The 23,672-nt window shown below is 33.0% G+C and overlaps 2 protein-coding genes across 3 annotated transcripts in view; one reads left to right on the top strand and one right to left on the bottom strand.

The window, feature by feature from the left end:
* Positions 1-19,860, bottom strand: part of pemt (phosphatidylethanolamine N-methyltransferase) — an 83,100-nt gene extending 63,240 nt beyond the window's left edge. Inside the window, exons 1-2 of one of the 2 annotated variants that reach the window (XM_039680576.2) lie at positions 19,838-19,860; positions 13,124-13,231 (exon numbers count right to left, since the gene is read on the bottom strand). In XM_039680576.2, coding sequence (XP_039536510.2) covers positions 13,124-13,231; positions 19,838-19,843 — 114 coding nt within the window. In that variant the 5' untranslated portion in view covers positions 19,844-19,860. Of the gene's footprint in view, positions 1-13,123; positions 13,232-16,145; positions 16,382-19,837 lie in introns of those variants that run through there. The other variant, XM_039680575.2, reaches the window with a different exon arrangement.
* Positions 1-23,672, top strand: part of nt5m (5',3'-nucleotidase, mitochondrial) — a 339,382-nt gene that overhangs the window by 116,180 nt on the left and 199,530 nt on the right. The gene's annotated exons all lie outside the window — the stretch shown is intronic.

Raw genomic sequence — 23,672 nt, 5'->3', positions numbered from 1 at the left:
ATGGATTCAGTTCCACCATCTTGAAATCTAAGATTTCTCACATCTTCTCGAGTCCTCGAGGCGCTGTCGTGTTGTTTGTGCGCACAGACAGCTGACGATCACACACACACAGCATGTGATAGGGTTAATACACACTTTTGCCAGAGAGATTTCAGTGGGTGTTTTCCTCTAATGAGCTGACAGACAGGAAGACTCCAGTCAGCCTTCTTTAAAATCTTGTTATCAATTATGATTTTGAAGACCAAGAACACATGGCCGAAGAGAAGAGATGCGTTCGGTGGAGAGACGGAAGAAACAGAAAACTTTTAAAGGGATAGTTCACTTTGAAATTAATTTTTGGTATGTTTTATCTTACCTCAAGGGCATTCAAGATGTAGGTGTCTTTGTTTCCACAGTATTTTCAATTTTGATATTTTTAGGTCAAACCGTTGTCTGTCAGTCATATAATGGAGGTCTATGGTCACCACCTCAAAGAGCATGCACAGAGAAGTCCAAATTAAACATGATTTAATGACTCGTAAATGTAAGTACACATTGATGGCCTAGGACACGAAACGAGCGGTACTAATAAATAAATCAAATAGTATAAAATACATTTCAGAGAAAGTTATTGTTCATTATTTGCTACTACAACTTTAAAACGCATGCCAGGAAAAGTGTTCAAACGCATCACATCCACTACAAATATTTCTATTTATTACAATAAAAAAAAGTAACTTCTGTAATGATTTCATGTAATTTAAGTGCTTAACTCAAATATATCTAATGTGTTTAAATCATTCTTTATAATGGAGGTCTATGGTCACCACCTCAAAGAGCATGCACAGAGAAGTCCAAATTAAACATGATTTAATGACTCGTAAATGTAAGTACACATTGATGGCCTAAGACACGAAACGAGCGGTTTTTTGTGTGAAAAAACGAATATAATTATTATATTATTACTTCTGAAAATTATTACTATTGTAATATTTGACTAAAATAAAATGATAAAGTATTACAAAACAATTATATTTACTAAAATATAGCGAATAATGTTACTTATATAATTACTAAAAAAAATAATAACTTATATTATAATGGTTCACTGAAAAATAAAAAAGTAAAGAAAAGTACTATAATATTAATTTTAAAAATTGTATGTTTTTAATTTATTTAATTCACGTTTGCAGCGACTAAAACTCAGAGCATTTACTGTAAAACAATTATTGTTGGTTTAACTTAAAGTAAAACTGGTTACCCGGTTGCCTTAAAATTTTGAGTTCATTGAAATTAAAAATTGAATCAACAGAATCTCAAAATATTATGTTATCTGAACCACATTAATTATCATAGATGACTTGACAAAAGAAAAAAAGTTGTGATGATAAATATACCATCAGTAAATGAACATATATTTACATTTACGTATTCGGCAGAGACTTTTATCCAAAGCGACTTACTCTGCATTTCAAGGCCCACATTTACTGTACATTCTTATCAGTTCTTGCTTTCACTGGGAATCAAACCCATGACCTTAGCATTGCAAGCGCTAATGCTCAACTGTGTGAGCAACAGGAAAACTAGATGTATTTAAATCACAGTGTCAAATAAAAATTCTAATAAATATAGAATTTAAAATAAATGCAAAAGGGTGCATTTGAATTTTAGGTGTGTATCATGCGGCCTATTGAGATAAAATGCAGCCCTAATAAGGGTCCTTATTATGACGAGTACAAATTACATATTCTTTTTTTAAATCCCTTTCACTTAAATTGATCCAGATTATACCCAGGACGAGATTTTCCAAGCGTCTCTTTAATGACGCAGTGTCATGCCCATGTTGGGTTGATTCAGGCAGAAGTTTGGTAGAAAACGCATCCAGAAACGGCAACCTCTTCTCATCATGATGACGGCATCCAAGAAATCAGCGATGCCTCCATCAGTCATGAAGAGGAGTCAAGAGCCAATTAAAACCCCATGCCGCTGGACTTGATTTTTACCATAGAGAAGCTATAGGGAATAGAGTGGGAAATATGAAGCTAAATATAGAAGCCATAGTTATCTGACTCACATACTGAAATGTAAATATATGTACAGTATATTCCCTTTTTTATTATTTTTAAAATGTTTCTAATAGAAGGCTGCATTTATTTGATAAAAAAATAAAAATAAATAAATAAAAACAATTTAAAATAACTGTTTTCTATGTGAATATTCAGTAAAGTGCAATTTATTCCTGTGATCAAAGCATCATTACTCCAGTCTTCAGTGTCACATGACCCTTCACAAATCACTCTAATGAGAAATGTTTATTATTATTATCAATGTTGAAAACAGCTATGTAAAAAAAAAAAAAAAAAAATCAGATAAATACAATAAATAAAAAGTTCAAAAGAAGTGTGGAGTCAATACATTTATTCAGAAATAAATTGGTCAACAGTTACATTAAAGACATTTATAATGTTACAAAATAACTTTCTATTCATCAATGAATCCTGAAAGGGAGTACTGTTTTCAACACTGATTATGATCATAAATGTTTGTTGATCATCAGATCCTCATATCACACTCTTAGAAGAAATGGTTCTATTTAGAACCAGAAATGGTTCCATCTCCCGCTTCATATATGGAACGCCAAAATGGTTCCATATAGAACCATTTTTTTTTGGTAAAAGGTTCTATTGACCAAGTATGGAACCCCAGGGTTCTACACTCTAAAAAATGCTGGGTTGTTTTAACCCAACTTTGGGTCAAATATGGACTAACCCAGCCGTTGGGTTAAATTTTTACATTACATTTTTAACCCAACATTTCGGGTTTGTCCATATTTGACCCAAAATTGGGTTAAAACAACCCAGCATTTTTTAGAGTGTACATAGAACCCAGAGGAACCCTTTTTTTAAGAGTGTATAGAACCTTTTAGGGGTTCCAAATACGTAGCGCTGATAGAACCTTTTAAGGTTCTATATAGAACCTTTTCTTCTACACTCTAAAAAATGATGTGTTGGATTTACTTAAAATATATATGCACCATTTTTGCATCATACTTTTTAAGTAATCCCAACTTGGAATAATTTTACTTAAAATTAACAAGAAAATCTTTGTTATATGTACTTAATTATTTGAGTTCACGCAACATTCTTTACTTAAAAATGTATGCATCACGTTACATATATGTTTAAGTAAAGAATGTCACGTGAACTAAAATATTTAAGTTTATTTTATGTAAAATTATTCCAAGTTAAAAATTTACTTGATTAAATGATTACGGATTACTTAAAAAGTATGACGCAAAAATGGTGCATATATCTTTTAAGTAAATCCAACACAGTGCAGGCCATGTGAGATCAAAACAAATCTTAGTTCTATTTACTTAACATTTAAGCTCATTTATATATAAAAATAAGACAATTAAATCAGTTGAACCAACCATTTTAACTTATTTTAGATCTTCAGCTTACATGTCTTAAAATAAATTAAACATGCAAATCACACACAATAAAGCATTTCACTTTATTATTTATTTTTTACCCAAAACTTTTAAATTGCATCTTAAAATATATTAAAATAGAAAATAGTTGTTAAAATAATAATAATAATAGTCACAATATTACAGTTTTTTCTTGGATCAAAGAAATGAAGGCTTGGTGAGCAGAAGATATATAGGCCTATATATTTTTTTTTTTTCAAAAATCAATAAAAAACAATTAAATGTAACAAATTAGTCCATTATTAAATGCCTATAAATATAAAAACTAGTCTATTAATATCTATTAATTTAAACAAAATAGAAGTTAATTAATGACTTTTGTCCAGAGGTTTTGAACGATTCTCTTCAAAAACATTTTAGCAGTAACTACTGGAAAACAGTAAAGATCTACAATCTTTATTTGAAGCTAAACTTTTGTTTAAAGGGTATTTACTTATTTTGATAATAATTTTGAAGGTTTAATTTACTGAATTGTCGCTGTCATTTAGGAATAATATTGTGCTAGAATCAAGATTGCCATTATTTAATGATAAATCGTGCACACGGAGCTGTAGGCAATGTGTTTTTGAATGTAATATTTATGTTAACGTTACCAAAAGTAGGCTAACCCGCGCCCAAAGCCCCCTTCCCCGCGATCCATGTATAGATAGAGAATATGGGAATTTGTAATGCAAGGTACATTTGTTTTATCCAAAAACAACTCGCTAATAAAGTAGGCCTATAATCTAGGCTATCCGTGAGGGAGAAAGCGCCGTCCGAATTGGTAACCGAACGCGTCGCGTCTAGATGCTTGAATCTTCCGCAGCCCGCTCAAGTTCAAATTTTTCTACCGAGGAAGACGTTCGCGGCAAACGAGTCACCCAATTCGCGACGCCCGGCGCGAATGATGCGTCTTCGCGTCTTTGCATTGACTATGAATGTAATCTGCTATCGCAAATAATTAAATTCACGTTCTGTGTGAACACACCATTAATGCATAAGCCAACATCATGGTCATATATTTTGAAAAAACACAATATACTCTCTTCAAATAATCGCGTGCAAAACACTTATTTCATTCATTAACATGTAGACTACAAACGTTTACATTCGTAAGTAACACGTTTCTAATTGTTGATGCAAAATTTGTAGCAATTCTGAAATTCAGTTAAAATTAAATTTCTTGACCAAAAATGCAATAAATGATCATGTGTAGGCTAGGTACAAAAAAATAAGCTTACCTCTTCTCAACGTCTTCACATGTGCTGTGAAATAAAATGGCTTAATTTTTGTCTGGATAGGCATCACGGGAAATTGCATATCACGTGGCTCATACTTAAAATGATATGCTAGATTTACTTAATTTTGACGCAAGTTGACATGCCTTATGTATTTTTCATTTTATTTATACATACATTTAAGTGCACCTAGTAACTTATATTTTTGTGTTACACACACTATATATGTTAAGTAAACGTTGAAAAGTTATGAATACTTAATTTTTTATGTTTGATCCAATTACTTTTATAAGTAATGGTTGTTCGGCCAACGAATCGTTTTTTAGAGTGTACGAGTGTAGAGTGATTTGTGAAGGGTCATGTGACACTGAAGATTGGAGTAATGATGCTTTGATCACATGAATAAATTACACTTTACTGCATATTCACATAGAAAACAGATGATTGACATTAGAATAATATTTCACAATTTTACTGTATTTTTAATCAAATAAATGCAGCCTTAATTGGTGAAAATAAGAGACTTCTTTTTTTCTTCTTAGTGATCCAAAATTTTTAACTTTTAAATATATTCAGAATTATATATAAATATATATATATATATATATATATATTAATAAAATAAAAAATAATAATAATGAATGAACTTCCTGTCATTTACACTCATTATTTCTCAAACGAGACGCTTTCCAGACGACAGAGACGAGAGAAGCCAAGCCAAAGCCACAGTGTATCGACACTGAAGTGTATAGGATGTTACTCTTACAGGCACACACACACACACGACACGCACACACACAAACACACACACACACACACACACCTGACGTCAGAGTTCGCTTGGTTGTGTGAAAGCGTCTGCTTGAGAAGATGCTGCGAAATTATTCATTTTCACACCATGAAATTGCTTCATTTGTGTCACTTGCAGCTTACACACACTTTAAGAAGCAAATATTTCACTTTGAAAATGGAATCATATAAAAAATGAACAATCAAAGGCTTTCTAAACATATATTGGACAGGGGTAGAATTTCATGAATATTCTGGAATATTAATATATACATGTGAAACTCGAAAAATTAGAGTATCATGCAAAAGTTCATTTATTCCAGTAATTCAGCTTAAAAGGTGAAACTAATATATTATATAGACTCATTACATGCAAAGTGAGATATTTCAAGCCTTTATTTGTTATTATTTTGATGATTATGGATTACAGATATGAAAACCTTTTCACAATTTGGGGTTTTCATAAGCTATACAATCATCACAATTATAACAAATAAAGGCTTGAAATATACATGTAATGAGTCTATATAATATATTAGTTTCACCTTTTAAGTTGAATTACTGGAATAAATGAACTTTTGCACAATATTCTGTATATAAACCCCATTAACCACAAACGTGGCCAGTTTAACCCACACACCTTCACTTTCCATATTTATTAATAGTTTATTGCGTTCACCGCAGTGCAAATGCCTGTCAATCAAACAGAGGCTTTCCAAAGCTAACACACAGAATAAGAGCCACAACACATTCAAATATCAATCATTTGTTAACAATCACTTTTTAGGAATCATTTTATATCGTTAATTATACTATTTACTCTCTAAAAAATGCCGGGTCAAATTTTTTTTTTCGGTCAAATATGGACAAACTCAAACATTGGGTTAAAAATGTAATTTAAAAATGTAACCCAATGACCTGGTTTGTCCATATTTGACCCACAATTGGGTTAAATCAACCCAGCATTTTTTAGAGTGTATATTAGGGATCAATGTGCATTTATAAATTGTTTACGTAGCCTGTAATGTTGATTTGTGAGAAAACTAGAATGCGGGTTTGAAATAAACATCATCATCATCATCATCAACAACAATCAAGTATTCATTACTTCACTTAGCTCATTGTTTCTGCTTGATTACTTGGTTTAAATTAATCATTTTATATTGTACATTTCTGAAATATTGTATATCCCTGTAAATTGTAATATGGACTGTAAAGCTTCTTTGAAACGGTGTGTGTGAAAAGCACAATACAAATAAATGTGAATTGAAAATTGTCAAAAAATCAAAAAAATGCACATTGATCCCTAATATACACTCTAAAAAATGCTGGGTTGATTTAACCCAATTTTGGGTCAAATATGGACAAACCAGGTCATTGGGTTACATTTTTAAATTACATTTTTAACCCAATGTTTGAGTTTGTCGATATTTGACCGAAAAAAAAAATTTGACCCGGCATTTTTTAGAGTGTAAATAGTATAATTAACGATATAAAATGATTCCTAAAAAGGGCAAATCTAAATAAATAAATAAATAAATAAATAAATGTGCCAGTGTGAGGAACAGAACGCCTGCTAATCTCAGGATCTGTGTGAAACTGAAAGGTCACGGTGAAGGAGAGCACATCTCGATCCCCTTCACACACTCGTCCCACTCCTGCGCGAGAACACACACACACACACACACAGGGAAACAGTGTGTTCCCTCATGGAGGAAAGTGAACCTGAATGTTTTTCCACCTTCAGTCCCTCCGTGCTCATGAAGTCGGCTCACCGGCACGCACCGAATATTTGTAGGCGTTTTAAGAATAAAATAGTTGAAATATGATCATTTTAAAATTACATGTGCAATTTTACACCGTCTGATGTGTGTTTAATTTGTTTAAGCAGTCAAAGGAAACATTTCGATTTTGAAAACAGTTTTTGCTGCTTCATATGACCGTCGATATGCACTACCATTCAAAAGTTTGGATTTTTAAAAAAGAAATTAGCACATTAAAGATGCATCAAAAGTGACATTTATATTGTTACTTTCTATTCATCAAAGAATCCTGAAAAATAAAATGCATCACGGTTTCTACATATATATGAACCGTTTTCAACAGTGATAATAATCATAAATGTTTGTTGATCATCAGATCCTCATATTAGAGTGATTTCTGAAGGGTCATGTGACACTGAAGACTGGAGTAATGATGCTTTGATCACAGGAATAAATTACACTTTACTGTATATTCACATAAAAACTGATGATTTACATTACAATAATATTTCACAATTTTACTGTATTTTTGTATTTTTAAATAAATGCAGTAAAATCAATAAAATCAAATAAATGCAGAATTGGTAAAAAAAAAAAAAAAAACAAGAGACTTATTTTTTTCTTTTTTCACTGGTAGTGTATAATTCATAATGTACTTTTATTTCATTATAAAGAAATTTTGTAATAATAGTTGTTTAAATAATACAGTTACAAATTGTATATATACAATTGTATATGTCAGCCTGCTATATCATTTAATACGAAGGACCAAAAGATACAGAAAAGCTAAGTTTGCAAAGCATAAAAATGAATTATGTGAGGTACATTAGTTTAAAAAACATTTTTTTTGCCAGTAAAGTACCCTGCAAGCCTCTCACACGCACATTTCCTCTGAAATAACTGTGTTTCTGCACTCATTTCTTTAAAAGGAACCCTAATGTTTGCTTGAGAGTGCTGAAGGCTGACCGAAATAGAAATGGACAAAACTCCTTTAGAAAGATTAAACACTGTAAATGTGTGCACTTATGAAGCAGGGAACGTGCTAAAAGAAGAAAAACAACTGAATGCTAGAAAAAAGGTCCACTGAAAGCGTGTGTGTGTGTGTGTGTGTGTGTGTGTGTTGATGCGTCTAGTTACACCAAGAACAACAAACCTGAATCCATTAAAGATGTGCTGTAAACATCTGATCCAAAATCAGCTCTTAAATCACCACTCACTGTTGTGAATCAGCATTTTTTAACGAATCTCTTGATTGAATGATTCAATGAATCACATTAATAAATCCTTCACTTGTTTCATTACTGGAAGAATCAGCATTTTTTAAACAAATCTCTTGAATGAATGATTCAATGACTCACTCCTAAATCCTTCAATTGTTTCATTACTGGATAAATCAGCATTTTTTTGAACGAATCACTTGAATTAATGATTCAATGACTCACAATAATAAATCCTTCACTTGTTTCATTACTGGAAGAATCATTTTTTTAAACAAATCTCTTGAATGAATGATTCAATGACTCACTCCTAAATCCTTCAATTGTTTCATTACTGGATAAATCAGCATTTTTTGAACGAATCACTTGAATGAATGATTCAATGATTCTATCATAAATCCTTCAATTGTTTCATTACTAGATGAATCAGCATTTTTGAACGAATCTCTTGTATGAATGATTCAATTACTCACATTAATAAATCCTTCACTTGTTTCATTACTGGATGAATCAGCTTTTTTTAAATCTCTTGAATGAATGATTCAATGTCTCACTCATAAATACTCCACTTGTTTCATTACTGGATGAATCAGCATTTTTAAAACAAATCTCTTGAATGAATGATTCAATGACTCACATTAATAAATCCTTCACTTGTTTCATTACTAGATGAATCAGCATTTTTGAACGAATCTCTTGTATGAATGATTCAATTACTCACATTAATAAATCCTTCACTTGTTTCATTACTGGATGAATCAGCTTTTTTTTAAATCTCTTGAATGAATGATTCAATGTCTCACTCATAAATACTCCACTTGTTTCATTACTGGATGAATCAGCATTTTTAAAACAAATCTCTTGAATGAATGATTCAATGACTCACATTAATAAATCCTTCACTTGTTTCATTACTAGATGAATCAGCATTTTTGAACGAATCTCTTGAATGAATGATTCAATGACTCACATTAATAAATCCTTCACTTGTTTCATTACTGGATGAATCAGCATTTTTTGAACGAATCTCTTGAATGAATGACTCAATGACTCACATTAATAAATCCTTCACTTGTTTCATTACTGGATGAATCAGCATTTTTTGAACAAATCTCTTGAATGAATGATTCAATGGCTCACTCATAAATACTCCACTTGTTTAATTACTAGATGAATCAGCATTTTTGAACGAATATCTTGAATGAGCAATTCAATGACTCACATTAATAAATCCATTCCTGGATGAATCAGCATTTTTTTAATGAATTTATATTCAAAATATAAACATTTTGTGTGGTTGCAAATAGATCGCAATATTTTAACGTTTAATCTTGCAGCTCTAGTTAACACACATATTACTGTGAGATTGTAACAGATTGGCTCCATTCACTTCCACTATAAGTGCTCACTGTAACGCTATAAGGAAATGAGAGGAAATTAATTTGTGATAAGCAACATTTTCCCAGATAGCAACACAGTGTTGGCCCACATCTGGTTACGCGCTGAATCCACATGTACCTGATGTGGGCCGGATCTGAGCCGAGACCGAGTTGCACATGTATGCTGCTGATTGAGATTAACTCGAATTGAACCCGGAATATTCCTTTAAAAAAATTCCACTTATTGACGCTTTTACATCTACCATGACGTGTCGGGATAACTGAGTCATGCTAACCAGCCCAAACCTGGCCGATCCTGGATCAGACTTTGACAATCAATAACTCCCATAAGAAGAACAACCTGACAGCAAAACAACGGGAAACTATCTTGTCCACAAAGCCGATCCACCCGGGAAAAGGGACAAAGAAGCCACCCGGAGAGACTGATTCTGATAATACGCAGCTTAAAGATTAGTCGAGTCCCACAATGCACCTGGCACACAATGGCATACAGATCTGTATTATCCACAATGACAGCCCAGCTCAGCATGACAGATGACTCATATTCACAGATAATAAAGTCATTTCACAGATGCAGTGAAGTCGAGGAAGGGAAATCTCTGATATAGCGTGTGTTTATGTGACTAGGTGCGAAAATATCCAAATATACCCTACATTCGGTGACTGAAATATGAATTATGAATGTGTAGATCATTTTATAGATGTCGTATGTGAAGAGATATTTTGAGACCGCACTGGGTTAATATTACCAAAGCATTGTATAAAATCTTTTTAAGGCCTCATAATTAAAGTTGTAAAGGGATTAAATTTACTAGTAACACTTTACAATAAGGTCCCGTTGATTAATGCACTAAGTAACATTAACTAAGAATGAGCAATGCATTTGTTACAGTGTTAATAAAATACAGTTCATTGTTAGTTGTCAGATCAGGTTCATTAACTAATATGGTAATACTTTACAATTAGGTCAAATTAATGCATTAAATAACATCGACTAACAATTAGAGATTAACCGATATGAACATTTTGGCCGATACCGATAACCGATATTTCTTTACAGGTGAAACTCGAAAAATTAGAATATCGTACAAAAGTTCATTTATTCCAGTAATTCAACTTAAAAGGTGAGACTAATAGAGCCAGACCAATTTATCGGCCGATATTAGGCATTTTCCAAACTATCGGTATCGGCAGTTATAATGGCCGATAAATGAATATTTCAAAAATAAACTAAAACCGGACGAAACACGCTTCAACCATGTCATGAGTGTTGGAGTTGTATAGTTTGTCCACCAGAGGGCACTCTAAGTTAGCTTTTCTTTTACACGTGTGTGAAATCCAGCGAACACCAAATGTGCGTTGCAGACTGTCGTTCTGTAATGGATTTAGATTAGAATCGCTAAATAGTAGGTTTTAGACGACAGGCAGCAACTGAAGATTGAAAATGGTTCGATGCAGCTTGATGGAAAGAATTTAAAAAGTGCAGGTATAAGCGAGCTGACATTGTAATTATAAGGGAGCTTATAAAGCAATGTAGGGACTAATTATTATTTTATTTATCAGAACTTTAATGTATTTTGATGTTCTTCTGTTGTGACAATAAAAGAAATGAGTTTCTTTTTAAAATGCTTTATCATGTTATTTTAGTTAAAACTCATAAATAACTGCAAATAACTAATGTTAGGGAAATCTGTTAGTGTTTTTTTGCGCGTTTCTGAAATATAACAAAATAAAATAAAATAAAATATCGGCCGATATATCGGAATATCGGATTTTAAAACCAACAAATATTTGTATCGGTATCCTTTATCGGTCGGGCTCTAGAAACTAATATATTATATAAACTCATTACATGCAAAGTGAGAAATTTCAAGCCTTTATTTGTTATAATTTTGATGATAATGGCTTACAGCTTATGAAAACCCCAAATGTGAAAAGGCTTTCATAACTGTAAGCCATAATCATCACAATTTTAACAAATAAAGGCTTGAAATATCTCACTTTTTGCATGTAATGAGTCTATTTCATATATTAGTTTCACCTTTTAAGATGAATTTCTAAAATAAATGAACTTTTGCACGATTTTTCCAGTTTCACCTTTATATTTGAAAGCCGATAACCGATATATTGGCCGATAAATCTAAATACATTTTTTTATATCATTTTTGAGGGCCTGATTACAAAAATAAAAGTTTCACCAATAAAAGCCATGTCCCAAACACAATAATTTCTTTCTTTCTTATTTGTCTCAAACAATCAACATAGATAAACAACAACAAAACAATAATTAAAACCACAAAGTAACACAACCACCAAAAAATAAATATGCATATATAAATAATAGTAATAATAATAATACCAAAACAACAAAAAAAAGAATAAAAATAAAAATTTGTGATTTGTAAAAAATAAATTTGTAAAATCATTTGTCAAATGATTTTAATGTACATTTTCATTGTCAGTTCATGTTAACAAATGGAACATGTAGTGATCATCCATTAAAATGTACAATAAATATTGATGACTCAGATTTGCGTCCAATCAAATGCTCTCAAAAATCAGAATGCCCCTCCCACAAACTAGCAAGTAGGAAGTATCATGATTCATTGCTGTAATGTAACCCAAACTACATGTTTCAGAAGAAAATGCATTGACACACACAAGAAATAAATCTGCAAATCAAATGATTTCATGGGGTTTTTCCATTTAGCCACGTGCAAAACTATACATTTTAAAAATCATCTAGTCGGAGGGTTGTCTGAATGACTAGTCATTGTTAAGTTAGTCTAATTAGGCTGCGTCATGCATAGCAGCCCGCCGTCCGAAGCGTTTCATGCAAATCCTTCAATAACAGCCTCTTTGAGAACATAACAAACAATTAATAAGAAGAATTTAGAATAAGAAAACACACCTTATATAACTTTTATTTCAAAAGAGGCCTACTCACAGCATGCACGTCCTGGACACATGCAATAAAGCTATAAATAAACCTCCCTTTTGTGACTTCTTTTATACTTTAGATTAGAATTGCATCTGTGCTACAACAACACTTATGACAATGCAATTGCATTTTTGTGATTTCAGTTCTTTCCTATTTCAAACAAGAGCAATCTGTACAGCAGGAGGACAAGACTAATGTTTATAAATGTTATGCAAGATAGACCTTCTCACGTAACAGCATTGCGTGAGTCACGCGATTCATAATACATATAATCTGATGGTGATAGTCCCTTAAAGTTGAAGAGACACAGCAATACTGACTCACCACATTCCAGAAGAAAGGATTGAAGATGATCGCAACGACGGCCACGCAGAACCTGGGCTCTGTCAGGTCTATTAGCCTCGACAGCTCGGTCAACACAGACACGTCCATCTGGGGAGGCAAACGCACAAGTGTGTAAGTGTGATATTTTAGGTCAAATACAGAACATTAGGGGTACATTGAACTCACGATACGATATTATTGCGAAGACATTGATGAAAGGTTAACAAAAAATGTACTGGTGGTTAAAATGCTTATTTTGATTTAATATTGTGTGTGTGTAAGTGAATAAGGAGTTGGTGCTGAAACCAGACACCAGAATAACAATATTCATGATTCTGAAGCTGAAAATACAAAATTATTTTAGATGAATATGCTTTCACTCTTTCACTGATATTTGGCATTGTCAGGAGACACACATATTCCCCCATTGCATTATTATACACTATATTCAACATTATTTGTAGCAGTTTAATGTAGTTCTGACACTAAACTCTGAGAACTTGAATTTCACAATAATTTTCATTTTTATAATTCATATTGTCACTATCCACGATACATATTGATGCATTTTTTGTATTGCGATATATTGTGACACCCCTACAGAATTTTTCTTTATTTTTTTTGATATATAAAAATTAGGGCTGTGCAAAAATTAATTGCGATTAATCGCATCCAAAATAAAAGTCTGTGTTTACATAAAATATTTGTGTGTGCTGTATATAATTATTTTGTATATATAAATACACACACATGCATGTAAGAAAATGTGTTATTCATACATAAAAGATTTATATAATATAGATTATGTATTTATATATATATACAGAATTTAAGCGCAAATAATTCTTAAATATATACATGCATGTGTGTGTATTGATATATACAAAATAATTATACACAGCACACACAAATATTTTAAACACAGTAAACACAGACTTTTATTTTGGATGCGATTAATCGCAATTAATTTTTGCACAGCCCTAATAAAAATATATTTTAAAGGGAAACGTCTTAAGAAAATATTTTAGGGTATTTTCTTTTCATCTAACCTCTTTATGATGCCTAATAAAGTAGTTTGTATGTTGTGTAAAGGGTATTTCTGCTCTTCCATAAGCACCACCTACTGTCTCAGATCAGCATTTACACCGTCTGCCGTTTCAGACCAGTTAACACAAATAGTCAGTTATTTGGCTGAATTATGAGATTTAACAATATTTTACATTTTTGTTTTGTCTGTGAACTATAAAGTTCTTTAAATTAGTTATTTTACAGTTTATGTAGCCATTAGTGTTGTTTCAAAACATAAACAACATTTTATAACACATCAAACTGTGTTGTGTCGCTCACTTATAGCTGTTTACTTCTGCATTTTGGCTTCACATTTCATAAAAACGTATAAGAATCAAAATTTTGTTGGTCACTGAGCTTTTTTAACAGGAGAGTCACGAACGCGCATCACAGAACAGAGCAAGGCGAGCGTATAAAACTTAAAATTTTGTATTTATTTATTAAATGAGCGATTGTTTCGCTTGATAAGACCCTTATTCATCGTCTGGAGTCGTTTAAAGCTCTTTGAACAGTTTGTAGTTTGCACTGAAACTGTCTTTTGGACCGTGAACCGTTTGGACCCCATTGAAGTCCATTATATGGAGAAAAATCCTGGAATGTTTTCATCAAAAACCTTAATTTCTTTTCGACTGAAGAAAGAAAGACATGGACATCTTGGATGACATGGGGGTGAGTACATTATCAGCAAAAGGTTTTTTTTTTTGTTTGTTTTTTTGAAAAGTGAACTACTCCTTTAATTTAGTTGCATCCATACCATTTTATTCCCTGGGGATTCTAGCATTATACAACAAACTGTGATTTATTGACGCCACCAAGTACAAAAGGGCATTAGAAAGGAACAAAGTGGCCTTTTAAACACTTGCGGTGTGAAGACTGCTCTTTGTTTATGGAAAGAGGGGCTGATATTGCCCTGAGCAATGTCTCCTCTTAAAGTCTCAGTAACACATTAGATAGGCCAACAACAACATAAAAGCCCATTGACTGTGTTTCCATGCACAACAGATTTGAATTTGGCCGTGGTCTGATTATGTAATGCAACACATTAACCTGACTGCTAAATAAGATTAAACTGATATTCTGTATCTGTAAACTCTGAATACCAATCCTGAAGATCTGAGGGACTGATGAAAGAAAACCACTTCAAATCTTCATTATAAGTCCGAATCATAAATAGAGTGCATGTTCACAATTTAAATGAATAAAAGAATGATTTAAACATATATATATATATATATATATATATATATATATATATATATATAGATTAAATGTGCCATTCTCATTGATGGAGTTAAGCACTTAAATTACATGAAATCATTACAGAAGTTACATTTTTTAAAATTGTAATAAATAGAAATATTTGTAGTGGATGTGATGCATTTGAACACTTTTCCTGTTTTAAAGTTGTAGTAGCAAATAATGATCAATAACTTTCTCTGAAATGTATTTTATACTATTTAATTTAGTTATTAGTACCGCTCGTTTCGTGTCCTAGGGACCTAGGCCATCAATGTTACATTTACGAGTCATTAAATCATGTTTAATTTGGACTTCTCTGTGCATGCTCTTTGAGGTGGTGACCATAGACCTGCATTATATGAGACAGACAAGAACGGTTTGACCTAAAAATATAAAAATTGAAAATACTGCGGAAACAAAGACACTCACATCTTGGATGCCCTTGAGGTAAGATAAAACATACCAAAAATTAATTTCAAAGTGAACTAACTTATCCCTTTAACTGCATAAACCCCGCCCCTATATCTTCTCCGGTGCTGCGGTTCTGCAGGTGTAAACAAATCATCAGACTATAATGACGTGCACAAACAATCAAACGCAATTGACATTTGAAAGAAAAAATACCACGACGCAATGATGATGATTAACGAGCAGTGTGTTGCAGTGTCGTGATCAGAGAGGTGGAACTACAGCTTCTGCAGTGAGATGAGCTGACCTGACTGTAATCCACGTTATTCAAGCCTCCACAGCAGTCCAGTGCGGGGTTTCTGTCGAACAGCGACTCTGAATCACACAAACTGCTCTCTGCTCTCTTTCTGGAACATGTCACCAGCATTCAGAATAAACCACACACACTTTTATTACCGTAATTGGTGAGGAACTTCCAGCATGCAAAACACAGCGGACATGACAGTTTACCTTTGCCCCGCTTAAGTCGCATGGAACTCTGGGAAATGGAGTTTTTAGGCAATCAAACGCTTCATCAAGATATCAAATCACTCTGTCTGTTTTATGTGGGAATTTAGTGACTTTGTTTTGTGATAGACTATTACTTCAGTCTTAGGAAGCACTGTGTTTATAATCATCACACTGAGACTGAGTTTTCATTGGTCTTTTTTGCGTCTTGTATTTATTTCAATAGGCTTCTGAATCGTCTTCTTCCTTGTAGCCTATTTGCATAACGACTTGTGTTTGGTATTCAGATTCTCTCTGGCTGCTTTCCTTCCCATATTTGAGGGGTTTTACTTATTTATTTATTTTAAAAAAAATGTCCCCCAAAATGATAAACATGACTTAAGTCCTGATCTCCTCTACAGTGGACAAGCATGAAATCAATGCCCTGTTTTATAAAGTCATATTTTACATTTACCCCTAATATGCACATTTCAGGTGCTAATATGCACATGTTAGGTGCTAATATGTACATTTTAAGTGTTCATATGTACATTTTAGGTGCTAATATGTACATTTTAGGAGTTAATATGCATATTTCAGGTGCTAATATGTACATTTTAGGTGCTAATATGTACATTTTAAGTGTTGATATATACATTTCAGATACTAATATGTACATTTTAGGTGCTAATATGTACATTTTAGGTGCTAATATGTACATTTCAGGTGCTAATATATACATTTTAGGTGCTAATATGTACATTTCAGGTGCTAATATATACATTTAAGGTGCTAATATGTACATTTAGGTGCTAATATGTACATTTAAGGTGCTAATATGTACATTTTAGGTGCTAATATATACATTTCAGGTGCTAATATATACATTTAAGGTGCTAATATGAACATTTCAGGTGCTAATATATACATTTAAGGTGCTAATATGTACATTTAGGTGCTAATATGTACATTTCAGGTGCTAATATGTACATTTCAGGTGCTAATATGTACATTTCAGGTGCTAATATATACATTTCAGGTGCTAATATATACATTTAAGGTGCTAATATGAACATTTCAGGTGCTAATATGTACATTTAGGTGCTAATATGTACATTTTAAGTGCTAATACATTTAAGGTGCTAATATATACATTTAAGGTGCTAATATGAACATTTCAGGTGCTAATATGTACATTTAGGTGCTAATATGTACATTTAAGGTGCTCATGTGTACATTTTAAGTGTTCATATGTACATTTTAGGTGCTAATATGTACATTTTAGGAGTTAATATGCATATTTCAGGTGCTAATGTGTACATTTTAGGTGCTAATATGTACATTTTAAGTGTTGATATATACATTTCAGATACTAATATGTACATTTTAGGTGCTAATATGTACATTTTAGGTGCTAATATGTACATTTCAGGTGCTAATATATACATTTCAGGTGCTAATATGTACATTTAGGTGCTAATATGTACATTTCAGGTGCTAATATATACATTTAAGGTGCTAATATGTACATTTAGGTGCTAATATGTTCATTTAAGGTGCTAATATGTACATTTTAGGTGCTAATATATACATTTCAGGTGCTAATATATACATTTAAGGTGCTAATATGAACATTTCAGGTGCTAATATATACATTTAAGGTGCTAATATGTACATTTAGGTGCTAATATGTACATTTCAGGTGCTAATATATACATTTCAGGTGCTAATATATACATTTAAGGTGCTGATATGTACATTTAGGTGCTAATATGTACATTTCAGGTGCTAATATGTACATTTAGGTGCTAATATGTACATTTAAGGTGCTAATATGTACATTTTAGGTGCTAATATATACATTTCAGGTGCTAATATGTACATTTTAGGTAGGCCTACTAATATGTACATTTTAGGTGCTAATATGTACATTTTAAGTGTTGATATGCACATTTTGTGCTATTATGTACCACTAAGGTACCAATATGCACACTTTAGGTATAAGTGTACCTTTTCAAAAGGTACAGCCCCAGTGACCGCTTTTGTACCTTTTTTCTGAGAGTGTACGTTCGGCTGCATTTACACATTTTACAGTGTTTACATGAATCAAGCATGTGTATATACAGCATCTATACTGTGGTGACAAATGTCTTCCATCAAACCTTCCTCTGTATTTCAAGAGCATTTAGGCTATTGGGGGATTATTATTAGTTGTTATTTTGGATGACTTTATGTTGTGGAGTGGGTTATGCGAGCATGTTTTCCCCCATGTAAAGTCAGGGCAGAGTCATCAATGATTCCCTATGAGTCACTTCACATGCGAGCGATACAGACGGGAAGAAGGATAGAGTCGTTCTGCTCACAGGAACGTGGGTTTGAGTCCAGTGTGCGTCACGTCCCTCTGTCCTCCTGACCATCTTCTCTTTTGTAAACATCAAAAACGGCAAAGAAGATAATAAAAAGCAGATTATGAAGGCAAAGTCATGCTGACACAGCATCTTATGTTATGAATATGTGCTGCTGCTCAGAATCTATGATGGAAATGGAAAAAAGTCAGTGTTGTGATGCTTTTTTGATATGTTTTGTATGGTGCAATCCATCCTTGATTCAAAAATAAATAAAAATATGTGATGTTTTTAAGATAAGTGCTGAGCATTGTGCATTAAGTGCATTAAGATAAGTGCATTGCTGAGTATTTCCTCCTTAAAACTGCAGTGAACCAAAGACAGTCTCAAAAACACGCTTTGAAATCGCTGCTGTTTCTGACGTCACAAACCACCTTGTAACCAATCAGATCAACGTGTGATCGTCTCATTTGCATATTCGTAGAAATCTAAATGAGGCAAGGGTGTCGAGTTATATTCAAAATATTTTAAGCAAAAAATAATAATATTTCAGGGGAAAAAAACGTTTAAATATGTAAATTTCGTGATAAAGATTATTCAGGTGAATAGAGATAAAATGATTGACTAAAAGTCAATTATCTCATTTAACTAAGTTTAAAACTAAAATGCATTTGTTTAATTAAGCAAAAAAAAAAAAAAAAGATCCACAAATAATGCTGATTTAAATTTTTACTCTACTAAATTGTCAATGAACTGCTGTTTGCAATACTTCCATATTTTAGAGTGAAATGGTATATTGAATGAGTAAAAATTTAGGGATTAAATTATTAGACTGTTACCATTGTTTGAGACGTTAAGGTAAAATGCACATTATTCATGATTCATTCATTCGTTGTACTCTTGTTCTAGGATTGGATTGTCTATGTTTGTCTTTTTTTTTTTTTTCCAAATAAACATTCTCGCCTCTCCTCGTTCCTGCTCACAGTTAAAGAGTGGCAAAGAATACAAAATGTCACTCTGAAAGAAAACTGAAAATGCGTCTGATGTGTCCAGATGCACAAAATCAGTCATTTTCATTTGAGCCGAGCAACCCATTCACTGGCAATCAGGCCGGATCCTGCCCCCCATGGAAAGCCTCTATTTTGGGAAGCTTTAGGTGTTGCTTTACCTGCATGAGTCCAATAAGAGCCGATGGTTCAGGAGGACGGGATCTCATCAGGAGACTCTGTGGTTGGAGAAAAGACGCTGATGAATGCCTTTCAGTTGGCTTGTTTTCTCTTGTCAGCAGGGTTATTTTCGGAGGAGGATATTATTAAAGCCACTTTTAGCTACATTGTAACCAGCCATGTGACATTTTGAGTGACATCTGCCAAAATCAGAACGTCACGTTGTATAATCGTCACTTAAAGAAGTCGCCATTTATGCTATAACTAAAGGTTGTAAAAACCGAGTCCAGCATGTGTTGAGATCAAAACAACACTCAAAATTTTTTTAAAGTCCCCGTGAACCGGAAGTTGCAAACGATTTTTCTCCAGTGCTGTGACGTATTTCCAAGTGAAACGGAATATTGAACAGAGGGCAGGGTTTTACTCTAGCGCTCCTCCTCTCCATCTCTCGCTCATAGCAAACTAACGGTTTGAGGGGAGTGGTTAAGCGTTTCCCCACCCAAACTGTGAAACCTACGTCATCAGAAAAAGAAACCGTTCCAGACCGGAAGTAACTTTTCAGATTTTGATTAAAGATTACTAAGGTAAAACATTTTTTAAATATATATTCACTTGCACGGATTAATTGTTCACCACAAGACTAGTAATATGCGCTAACAAAGTAAATAGGTTCAATTTTGATTTCACGGGGACTTTAAGTATACCTAAATTCCCCCTATTCAATAATTTTATCCTTTAAAACTCATCTTTGATCACCACAATGTTTTTTTCCTTGAAAAAATCATCTTCATGGATGGTTTAAAATATCTTGAATGTAACTCGACACCCTTCCCAGACAGCAAACTGACATTGAATCAACGTGGAAACGACGTCTCTCATGACATTGAAACAACGTTGATTTTGCTCATCGAATTAACGTTGAACCAACGTCAGACGCGGCATTCTTCAAAGCTAAATGAAATCGAAAATTGGTTTGCTTTCATAACGTTGAAACAACGCGTTGATTTCAAGTTGATTTTCCGTTAGTTTTGAAAGAATGACGCGTCTGACGTTGGTTCAACGTTAATTCGATGAGCAAAACAATGTCAGATCAACGTTGTTTCTATGTCATATTTCCACGTTGATTCAATGTCAGTTTGCTATCTGGGTTGCCTCATGTAGTATTCGCGGGCGGCGGTTCTATGAATATGCAAATGAGCCCCGCCTCCACCCACACCACTGGTTGATGATCACACTTTGATCTGATTGGTTACAAGGTCGTTTGTGACGCCAGAAACACCAGCGATTTCAAAGCGATTTATGAATTTACACATGGATTGTCTTAAAGCGTATTAAAAACACCACATAGACACATAAACATCATTAAAAGCTGGATTCAAAAGGGTTTAGATTAAGCCCTATCTATGTATATTTATATAAACTTGCCTTAGCAAAAATAAAACATCATTTTCGTGCATTTTACTCTGGGACTAGCTTAAGCCTGGTCTGTGAAACTGGGTATATTTATAAGTAAAGGCTACACTCTAAGAAGAAATGGTTCTATTTAGAACCAGAAATGGTTCCATCCCCTGCTTCATATGGAACTCCAATATGGTTCTATATAGAACCATTTTTTTTGTTGGTAAAAGGTTCTATTGGCCAAGTATGGAACCCCAGGGTTCTATAGAACCCAGAGGAACCATTTTTTAAGAGTATATAGAACCTTTTAGGTGTTCCAAATACGTAGCGCTGATAGAACCTTTTAAGGTTCTATATAGAACCTTTTCTTCTAAGAGTGTATCGATGTAAGTATACTAATGTCAGTGTTCTAGTGTAGTGTAACTAAATTTATTCACGTTTTAGTGTATAATTTTATATATGTATACATTAACCTTAACAAAAAAATACTAAAAGTAGGCCTATAAAACTACTATTAAAATTAAAACAGATTTTTTTTATTCAAAATATGAATAATAAGAGATCCCATTAGTTAATGCATTAACTAACAATGAGCAATGCATTAGATACAGTATTTATTAATCTTTGTTAACGTTAGTTATCAATAAAACACAACTGTTCTTATATTTCATGTTAGACTTTTTTATTGTTAATAATGTATTAATAAATGTTCAACTAATGCTTTAAAGTATTTTTCATTGTTAGTTCATGTTAACTAGTGGAACCTTATTGCAATGATGCAAAAATAACACTGATAATAATGAACGTCCATTTTTCAGAAAGTGCTGATGTAGTTTTGTTTGTGAATAACCGTAAGTACGTTCAGCTGCATGTGTAAGTCTCTCTGTCCTTGATAATGTTTTGGACAATCTGGAACAGAAAGAAAAAGTCTTGTCTTCTAAATCCATATAAGTGCAATATATGCAACTGTATAATACTGAGTGACCTCAGATATGAAATGCAGGAACAAATGATTCATTTCAAGCCCCGTAACCCACTATCATATAAACATGTGCATCGCTAAGAGGGATCAGGTGGTTCTTTCTATCTTCATGTGATGCATATAAATAGAAGTTACTGTGGATACACATGTGGGTGGACTATAGGTGATATATTTATCATTAACTTTCCCGTGGCTTGCGGAGTCACACTTTTAAAACTTCTTTGCACAAATACATTTACAATCCTGGCTTGAGGTAAAAACACTGCAATAAGTGAATTCGGTTGTGTTGTATAAACAGCACCGGTACACAAATTGCAAAAAGAAACATCCATCAATAAAGGCACTAAAGGTTTAAACCTTCAGGGAACTGTGTTTTTTTGGTGTTTGCGTCACACATGGAAATGCAGGGAAGGATCTTTGAGTTCGAACTGGAATATACAGATCCAGTTACAGCTGGTCAGTCCATCGGGATCCGGCTATGTTAATATTGTGATGCAGTTGGCACAGTGTGTGTCGCCATCAGCTGAATATACAGAGGAAGATGAGCAGAAGAGTGTGTTTCTGACCTGCGTGGGAATCGTATGCGAGGCTTATAGAGATTCAGGCTGATTTTCCAACAGTGCTCATGTAAAAGTAAAATAAAGTAAAAAATACTGTTGGTTTAACTTAAAAAAGTAACCTGGTTGCCTTAAAATTTAAAGTTGATTGAACTGGAAAAAGTGAGTTAATACAATGAAGGAGATTGATTTAATCATAAGAAACTCAAAATAATAAGTTATCTCAACTAAATAAATTATTTAAGTTGATTTGACAAAAGAAAAAATGTTGTGATAACAAATCTTGAAAATATATTTTTTTACAGTGCACCTCTTTAAGCTGTTAGTCAATCCAGTCTCATGTGCAAAAGGACATTACGTTGCTCTTTGCGAGATATTAAGTCAGAATTGCGAGATATTAAGTCACAATTACTTTTTATTATTATTTATTATTTTTTAATCAAGCTTCCATAAATGAAATACTCAATTGCATTCAAAAAATAATGCATCAACGACACTGAACCTGACCAACAGTGTTAATAAAACCAAACTAGGGGTGCGTTTCCCGTACAACGACGTAGTTTGTACGATGCATCGTGGAGAAATGAACTAGTCACGACTGTTTCCCGACACCCACTGTCGCAAAGTATCGTTCAACCACGCTGGTTTAATGAAACTGTTTAAGATCCAATTAACGCTAGATTTGTTTTATATAATTATAGACGTGTCATCTGAGGACTATTTCTAATTGTTCTCAGTTATTTTGCTTTATTACCAGACTCAATATATGGCTCGTTATATAGTAGAGCATGTTCGCACATGCGCACTCTTAGCCTAAATCTTTTGACAAACTAAAAGACGTAAATTACATTTGTAAGTATTCTAAATAAAAGGCACCGGTTGTACTGAATGTCAGCTTGC

Source organism: Pimephales promelas, chromosome 17, assembly GCF_988280905.1.
Source record: "Pimephales promelas chromosome 17, fPimPro1.hap1.1, whole genome shotgun sequence".
NCBI classification, from domain to species: domain Eukaryota; kingdom Metazoa; phylum Chordata; class Actinopteri; order Cypriniformes; family Leuciscidae; genus Pimephales; species Pimephales promelas.
The sequence above is the reverse complement of the archived record's forward strand: the minus strand, read 5'-3'. Positions and strand labels throughout refer to the sequence as shown.